The sequence below is a fragment of the Aegilops tauschii genome, chromosome 1 (genome assembly GCF_002575655.3).
Source record: "Aegilops tauschii subsp. strangulata cultivar AL8/78 chromosome 1, Aet v6.0, whole genome shotgun sequence".
Lineage (NCBI taxonomy): Eukaryota > Viridiplantae > Streptophyta > Magnoliopsida > Poales > Poaceae > Aegilops > Aegilops tauschii.
Window position 1 is genome coordinate 234,411,319 of NC_053035.3, and position 9,041 is coordinate 234,420,359.

At 45.4% G+C, this 9,041-nt stretch overlaps 1 protein-coding gene across 1 annotated transcript; it reads left to right on the forward strand.

The window, feature by feature from the left end:
• The first annotated feature begins 5,978 nt into the window (after positions 1 to 5,978).
• LOC109772928 (thioredoxin-like protein YLS8) lies at positions 5,979 to 8,619 on the forward strand. Its single transcript, XM_020331630.4, has 2 exons — positions 5,979 to 6,295; positions 8,138 to 8,619. The coding sequence occupies exons 1-2, from the start codon at positions 6,176 to 6,178 to the stop codon at positions 8,444 to 8,446; spliced, it is 429 nt and encodes a 142-aa protein (XP_020187219.1). The 5' UTR covers positions 5,979 to 6,175; the 3' UTR covers positions 8,447 to 8,619.
• The last annotated feature ends 422 nt before the right edge of the window (positions 8,620 to 9,041 follow it).

Genomic DNA, 9,041 nt, shown 5'->3' on the forward strand with positions numbered 1-9,041 from the left:
TATTAACTTCAACTCCTGGAACATCTCATATGGTCCATGACGTTCAAAACGTCCTTGAAGTCCCGATTCTAAGCCTTTAAGCATGGTGCACTAAAATATCAAGTAGTCATCATATTGAGCTAGCCAAACGTTCATAACGTCTGCATTTGCTCCTACAATAGGTCTGTCACCTAGCGGTGCATCAAGGACATAATTCTTCTGTGCAGCAATGAGGATAATCCTCAGATCACGGATCCAATCCGCATCATTGCTACTAACATCTTTCAACATAGTTTTTCTCTAGGAACATATCAAAATAAACATAGGGAAGCAACAACGCGAGCTATTGATCTACAACATAATTTGCAAAATACTATCAGTACTAAGTTCATGATAAATTTAAGTTCAATTTAATCATATTACTTAAGAACTCCCACTTAGATAGACATCCCTCTAATCATCTAAGTGATCACGTGATCCAAATCAACTAAACCATAACTGATCATCACGTGAAATTGAGTAGCTTTCAATGGTGAACATCATTATGTTGATCATATCTACTATATGATTCACGCTCGACCTTTCGGTCTCAGTGTTCCGAGGCCATATCTGCATATGCTAGGATCGTCAAGTTTAACCTGAGTATTCCACGTGTGCAAAACTGGCTTGCACCCGTTGTAGATGGACGTAGAGCTTATCACACCCGATCATCACGTGGTGTCTGGGCACGAACTTTGGCAACAGTGCATACTCAGGAAGAACACTTTTATCTTGAAATTTAGTTAGAGATCATCTTATAATGCTACCGTCAATCAAAGCAAGATAAGATGCATAAAAGATAAACATCACATGCAATCAACATAAGTGATATGATATGGCCATCATCATCTTGTGCTTGTGATCTCCATCTCCGAAGCACCGTCATGATCACCATCGTCACCGGCGCGACACCTTGATCTCCATCGTAGCATCGTTGTCGTCTCACCAATCTTATGCTTCTACGACTATCGCTACCGCTTAGTGATAAAGTAAAGCATTACAGGGCGATTGCATTGCATACAATAAAGCGACAACCATATGGCTCCAGCCAGTTGCCGATAACTCGGTTACAAAACATGATCATCTCATACAATAGAATTTAGCATCATGTCTTGACCATATCACATCACAACATGCCCTGCAAAAACAAGTTAGACGTCCTCTACTTTGTTGTTGCAAGTTTTACGTGGCTGCTACTGGGCTTAGCAAGAACCGTTCTTACCTACGCATCAAAACCACAACGATAGTTTGTCAAGTTGGTGTTGTTTTAACCTTCGCAAGGACCGGGCGTAGCCACGCTCGGTTCAACTAAAGTTGGAGAAACTGACACCCGCCAGCCACCTGTGTGCAAAGCACGTCGGTAGAACCAGTCTCGCGTAAGCGTACGCGTAATGTCGGTCCGGGCCGCTTCATCCAACAATACCGCCGAACCAAAGTATGACATGCTGGTAAGCAGTATGACTTGTATCGCCCACAACTCACTTGTGTTCTACTCGTGCATATGACATCTACGCATAAAACCTGGCTCAGATGCCACTGTTGGGGAACGTAGTAATTTCAAAATTTTCCTACGCACACGCAAGATCATGGTGATGCATAGAAACGAGAGGGGAGAGTGTAGTCTACGTACCCTCATAGACCGAAAGCGAAAGCGTTAGAACAACGCGGTTGATGTAGTCGTACGTCTTCACCATCCGAGCGATCAAGTACCGAACGCACGGCACCTCCGAGTTCAGCACACGTTCAGCCCGATGACGTCCCTCGAACTCCGATCCAGCCGAGTGTTGAGGGAGAGTTTCGTCAGCACGACGGCGTGGTGACGATGATGATGTTCTACCAACGCAGGGGTTCGCCTAAGCACTGCTACGATATTATCGAGGTGGATTATGGTGGAGGGGGGCACCGCACATGGCTAAAAGATCAATGGTCAATTGTTTTTTCTCTAGGGTGCCCCCTGCCCCCGTATATAAAGGAGCAAGGGGGGAGGTGCGGCCGGCCAGGAGGGGGCGTGCCAAGAGGACTCCCTCCCTTTTCCTTGTTGGATTAGGAGAAGAGGGGGAAAGAGGTGGAGGAGAAGAAGGAAAGGGGGGGGTGCCGGCCCCCTCTCCTTGTCCTATTCGGACTAGGGGGGGGGCGCGCGGCCCTTGCCCTGGCCGCCTCTCCTCTTCTCCACTAAGGCCCACTATGGCCCATTAACCCCGGGGGGTTCCGGTAACCCCTTCGGTACTCCGGTAAAATCCCGATTTCACCCGGAACACTTCCGATATCCAAATATAGGCTTCCAATATATCAATCTTCATGTCTCGACCATTTCGAGACTCCTCATCATGTCCGTGATCACATCCGGAACTCCGAACAACCTTCGGTACATCAAAACATATAAACCCATAATATAACTATCATCGAAACGTTAAGCGTGCGGACCCTACGGGTTCGAGAACTATGTAGACATGACCGAGACACGTCTCCGGTCAATAACCAATAGCGGAACCTGGATGCTCATATTGGCTCCCACATATTCTACGAAGATCTTTATCAGTCAGACCGCATAACAACATACGTTGTTCCCTTTGTCATCGGTATGTTACTTGCCCGAGATTCGATCGTCGGTATCTCAATACCTAGTTCAATCTTCTTACCGGCAAGTCTCTTTACTCGTTCCGTAATACATCATCTCGCAACTAACTCATTAGTCACAATGCTTGCAAGGCTTATAGTGATGTGCATTACCGAGAGGGCCCAGAGATACCTCTCCGACAATCGGAGTGACAAATCCTAATCTCGAAATACGCCAACCCAACAAGTACCTTTCGGAGACACCTGTAGAGCACCTTTATAATCACCCAGTTACGTTGTGACGTTTGGTAGCACACAAAGTGTTCCTCCGATAAACGGGAGTTGCATGATCTCATAGTCATAGGAACATGTATAAGTCATGAAGAAAGCAATAGCAACATACTAAACGATCAAGTGCTAAGCTAACGGAATGGGTCAAGTCAATCACATCATTCTTCTAATGATGTGATCCCGTTAATCAAATGACAACTCATGTCTATGACTAGGAAACATAACCATCTTTGATCAACGAGCTAGTCAAGTAGAGGCATACTAGTGACACTCTGTTTGTCTATGTATTCACACATGTATTACGTTTCCGGTTAATACAATTCTAGCATGAATAATAAACATTTATCATGAGAATAAGGAAATAAATAATAACTTTATTATTGCCTCTAGGGCATATTTCCTTCAGTTTTCGCATTTGAAGAACACCCATCCGGGGTGCTTCGATGTGCCCGAAGTTAGCCGCGGCACTGTCCGCGTGCAGTCGTCGCACTGTATGAGCGGCATCGGCGAGCCACAGAGCCGCTGCGTGAGCACCGAGCCTGGTGGACGGCCGGACGAATCCATGCCCGCAAACCGTCCGTGGCGGCGGGAGGACGAGCCCATACCTGCATGCGGCGATGCGACCTTGCCGGGGCTGCGGGACATGCTCCCCGACCATTCCATCGCTTGGTGCAGCCACCGGCAACAGGAAAAGCCAAATCTGGCGGCCCGCGATGAAGGGCCACAAATCCGCAACTTTCCGGCCCGCCGGAGGGGGGAGGGGAGGCCTCGTGCGTGTGGCGGCCTTTCGGCGTGCTCCCGCCGGCTGCTTTCGCCCGAATTTTGGGCGGCGACCCGGCGGCGGGGCGAGGGGGAGAGGGGAGGTGGTTGGTGGGGGAAAGCGTGGGCTGAAATGTCCTCCCCCTCCAACCGCTTCCGCTTATATGCAGGCACCGCAGCGGCGAGGGAAAACCCTCGTATTCGCGGGTTGGGGCCGAGATTTTGCCTCGCCCCTTAAATTTTTTTTGCAGGCCGGCCGCCTTTGCGCGGTCTGTTTGGACGGGATTTTTCACGCCGACCCGCATTTTGACGGTTATTTTGCGGGTCAGGACTTTTTGCGAGGTCTGCTAGAGTTGCTCTAAGTCATGTCGCCTTAAAAAGAACATTGGTCATGATATTTGCTTAAAAGACGCCTCCAAAATACATGTCAAGTGAAAATACTCACACCTTAGTGAAAAAGATGTCTTTTATGGATAGTAAAGATGTCTCTTCATGGAAATACACGTCCCGTAATGAAAAGATGTCCGCCCCTTGGTGAAAGATGTTTCTTCATGCAAATATGTACTCCCTTCATTTTTATTTACTACACACATTAGTTGTGACCTAAGTCAAACTTTATAAAGTTTGACAAAATTTATAAAAAATAGTATGAACTATCAAAATAATAAATATATATGAAGCGAAATAAATATTCATTGTTGATTTTCATGATATTGATTTGGTGTTGTGGATGTTTGTAATTTTCTGAATAAACTTGATAAAACTTTATAAAGTTTGACTTGAAACATAGTTATAAAAATGAAGATAGTATTAGAAAAGAATGTAAATAAGTATAATAACTGTTAGATTAATACATTAGAAAATTCAGTTTATAACTCCGCAAAAGATGCGACCATTAAAATTGCCTAAATTGTGGCAAAAAAAAACTAATATACAAAAATTGGCATATCAGTTTGCACTTGAACTTTGCAAGTCCATACTTAAGAAATGTGAACTTCTACATACAGATTTTAAAAGAAATTTACAAAAGACAGACGCGGCGTTTTGGCTCTCAGGTGCATCTACAACCGAGATGGACAGTAAATTAGTTTAAAATAGTAAAAAGAAATTCCAATTTTTTTGTGATGCCGGATGCTCATCTGTTTGAAGTCCGTGCTAAAATTTGTGGAGTTTGAGCATTTCGGTAGCTCTCAGCAAAAAAGACAAATTTTGAGGCTTAAGAAAGTTCACTGCTCACATACTGTTTCTACCGATTTTGTCTTTTTTTTCCCACGAGCTCCTCAAATATCCGATGAAATTTGGTACAAACATAGTGCATTGGAACATCTTCCACCTAAAGTTTTTCAGATTTTTTTGAATTTTTATAGTCATATGTTTGGATTTACTGTTCATTGGGTACAAATGAGCCTAGGCACCAATAGAATATCTGACTAAAAACCTCTAATCATACCGACTGCAAAGCACGTGCTTTACACTAGTATGCTACTATTACTTAGTTTTTTTAAAAGTTTAAGAATTAATGCCAGGGTTTCTCCTTCATCATCATCTCCTCTGCCAATCCGTCGGTGTGGGTATGCGGGCAGGACCGATCTACTGATGGGCCCCATCATTTTCCCCTCTCCGGGTCGTGCAACATGGTCTCCAGGCCTCGTCCTTGTTTCGATGATGCTTACTCGTATAATTGGGAGGCGTGTGGAAGATAGTATGTCTTCATCTTTGGTTCTTCGGCTCTGGGTTTTTTCATTAGATTTGTTTCGATCAAATTGTCTTGCAGAGTGAACAATGTGGTTGTATGTCTTGGTCTTCTGGATTCATTTCCGAACCACGAAGGCTGGCTAGTCTGGCCTCATCGCAGAGCGTGTGATGTGACTTCGTTTGGCTAGACCTGGGGCATTCTACAAGCCCTCTCTATCGTTTTCTTCTTCGGGGACATCGACGACTTTCCGGCCATTGCTGTTAGAAACTCCTATGTTTAAACATGTTTGTTCGGTTGAGATAGAGTTCGAGAGGAGGTGACAAACTTTGCTCACAACGCGTTGTCGTTGGATGCAGGAAGAAGAAAGATTTCGGCACCTCCAGATGATTTTGCTGTATTTTTCAATTATATAAGGATTAGGTTATTTTTTACGGGTTTGTGCTAATTAATTTATGGCCTTTGGCCTTTTTGCAAAAAGTATGCTTGTACTGGTATATAACAATTACAATAACATAAAAAAAAACTGCTCAGCTTAAGTGGGCCGACATATCAAAAGCCTATTGCTTCGCGCGGTCTAGTCAGGCCTCCTAACACGAGTTCTAAATTGGGCCATGGGACCGCGGGCGCGGCATTACCCCCCAGTCGCAGTTTCCGGAAGTTTCCATGGTGTTCTAGGCAGTTCGGTCGAAACTCCCCCACCCCCACCCCCAGGAAAAAGGTTCGATCGAATCTCACTGTGTTGCGTTCCACGCACATCCCCCCTCTGCTGTCTGCTCGCTACCCGTTCCGAGGTTCGAAATCCCCAAATCGTCTCGCGGATCAGCGGGGGCCGTCGGCGACGAGCGCGAGGCGGACATGTCCTACCTGCTGCCACATCTGCACTCGGGATGGGCGGTGGACCAGGCCATCCTCGCCGAGGAGGAGCGGCTAGTCATCATCCGCTTCGGCCACGATTGGGACGAGACATGCATGCAGGTACGGGCGATCGATCCCCTGACGAACCCTACCTTTCAGTAATCGATTGCGTCTGGACTTACACCGGGTGAATTGTTTGGAGTCGAGTCGATATTGGATTTGGTCGTAGCCTTGTAGGGGTCATGGATTCGTGAAATTTCACCGATTGGGTTTACGGATAAGAGACAATATCAGGTGAAAACCCCTTCTTCAGTGGAAGCTTGGAAACTTGAGCGCTGGCCGTTGGATCCTATATGCATGGACTAGATCCACACATTACTGCTACTTAGTATTTGCATTAGAACGCCCGCTGGCAGCGCTGCTATTTTGCAAATAGCCCCTCAGTGTTAGTAGAATTAGAACTCTATCCAACAAAACTCTGCCCAGACAAGAGAAGTATGTACAGGAATGGATACTGCAAACAGAACACTTGCAGTTCTATCAAAATCTTGGGCGACCAAGGCACGTTTAAGTACAGAGGCAGTAAAAGGGATCATCATAAGGCAAATCTGGGGCGTCCAAATATGCAGGCACTTGCAGTCTCTACTAGCCAAATTAGCATAACTAAGATCCATCAGTTTAACAACCACCACTTGCCTCTCGCTGTAGGTTAGGTCTTTTTTCATGACGATGAACAACCTCTCTGGTTTCAGTGCATTCTCCTCGATGAACTGAAGGAAATCAAACTCGTTATGATTCCCTTGTTGCTCACACAAAGACAAAGACTTGATGTGCGACGGGACAGACTCAATATGAATGTTCTCCTGCCATAACTTGAGACTAAGGTTGCTAGCGGATTGACATGGTTGGCCAGACAGTCGCCGGAGAGGAATCACCCACATCGCTCGCTGGTCCTGCGCGGAACGAAGGTTCGTGCTGTAGGAAAGCACCATCTCCCCACAACTCTCCTAATCCTAGCTGTTAATGGGGAAGAAATTCGAATCGGGATTGGCTGGCTCCATAGGAAAAGGAACGGGATGGCTCAGCCTCCATTGGGGATATTTCTGTACCGATGTACAGGATTGTTGTGAGGTTCTATTTGCAATCTGTACAACTTTTCATCTCAGAACGCACATTCCCTATCCAACGGCACAAGATCAGGTTTCCGTGCTTTCACTGAATGTATGGTTTTCACTAGATATGTACTCCTGAAAGATTAGGTAGGGTTTAGGGATCAGAACCATCCAAGATCCGAGTCTCTTGCTGATACTTACAAGAACTGTGGCTTCTTAGGCACTCTCCGACTGTCCATCCTAGTGAACGTGGCATCAGCATTTTCCTCGTCAAAGCCTCAAAAAACACATGAACATTGTGTCTGGACTTACGCTGGATGAATTGTTTGGAGTCGATATTGGATTTGGTTGTAGGGGTCATGGATTCGTGAAGTTTGAGCGATTGGGTTTACGGATACTGATAGATTGGACAAGGTTTAGGGATTAGAATATATGAACTGTGGTTCCCTAGGTACTGTCCGAGTGTCCATGCTAGTGAATGGGCCTGCAGCTCATAGCCTCTTTAGTCTTTACAGCAAGAGCAGAAGTGCATGGGATCTAGGATGCCTCCCCTTTTTTCTTCAGTTCAGGCTTTCACTTGATACTGAGAGCTGCATATCACCTTACATTCTATTCTGTTTCAGATTTGATGTGGTGCACAAGTTTTCTTAACAAAATCGAAAACAAAAGCACTATGACCTGTCCTATACCTGACAGCACAACCCTGACAAAGTTGAGCTGTGGAGGTCCATGAGCAACTTGTTTTGATGTTTCATGCAAAAAATAAAATAACCGTTGTCTGTTATTGATTGCAGTTTCTGGTAATCCACCTTGTTGAACTCATTCTGACTCCCTACCTGTTCATGTCCAGATGGATGAGGTGCTATCAGGTGTGGCTGAGACCATAAAGAACTTTGCGGTGATCTACCTTGTTGACATCACCGAGGTTCCTGATTTCAACACCATGTACGAGTTGTATGACCCGTCGACGGTGATGTTCTTCTTCCGGAACAAGCACATCATGATTGATCTTGGGACAGGAAACAACAACAAGATCAACTGGGCCATGAAAGACAAGCAAGAGTTCGTCGACATTGTGGAGACTGTGTACAGGGGAGCCAGGAAGGGCCGTGGTCTGGTGATTGCTCCAAAGGATTACTCCACCAAGTACCGTTACTAGGTCATTTGTGTCTGGCTGTTCATGTGCTATTTCTAGCGTATTCTGTCCGGTAAAATGTCTGGCCACCGGTTAGGCAAGTGAACCTTAATGCAAATTGAAAGTATGCCAGCTTATCCAGTCTTGTATCTTGGCATCTCATAAGCATCTATAAAATCCTTAATGATTGTTCGAAATGCTCGACACAGAATATGTTGGCATTGGTATGACCAATAAAACTGGTATATATTGCTGAATCCTATTTTGTGTTTTGATTCTTCCTTTCTTTTTTGATGAACGTTCTTGTAGATTGATTCCACGTACTGGAATCTTCATGTGTGTGTTTTTAACACCACAGGAGTCTTCATGTTGGTAACAGCTCGCTGAGATTGTGTTTCATCTAGAGCACATGTTGCCATGGATTCCTGAAGCATTGATCTGCCGTGCTAATAATTATTGACTGTTCTCTTTTGCCCAAGATTGCCTACACGTGAGCCTATGCAATTACAGTTAATTAGGCTTGCTTGTGTTGTCGATTCGCCACAGATAACACCACCCAACACCATCTTTACCACGAGCTATACAACAGCAGCCGACCTAAGGATCCTTGACACAGGGG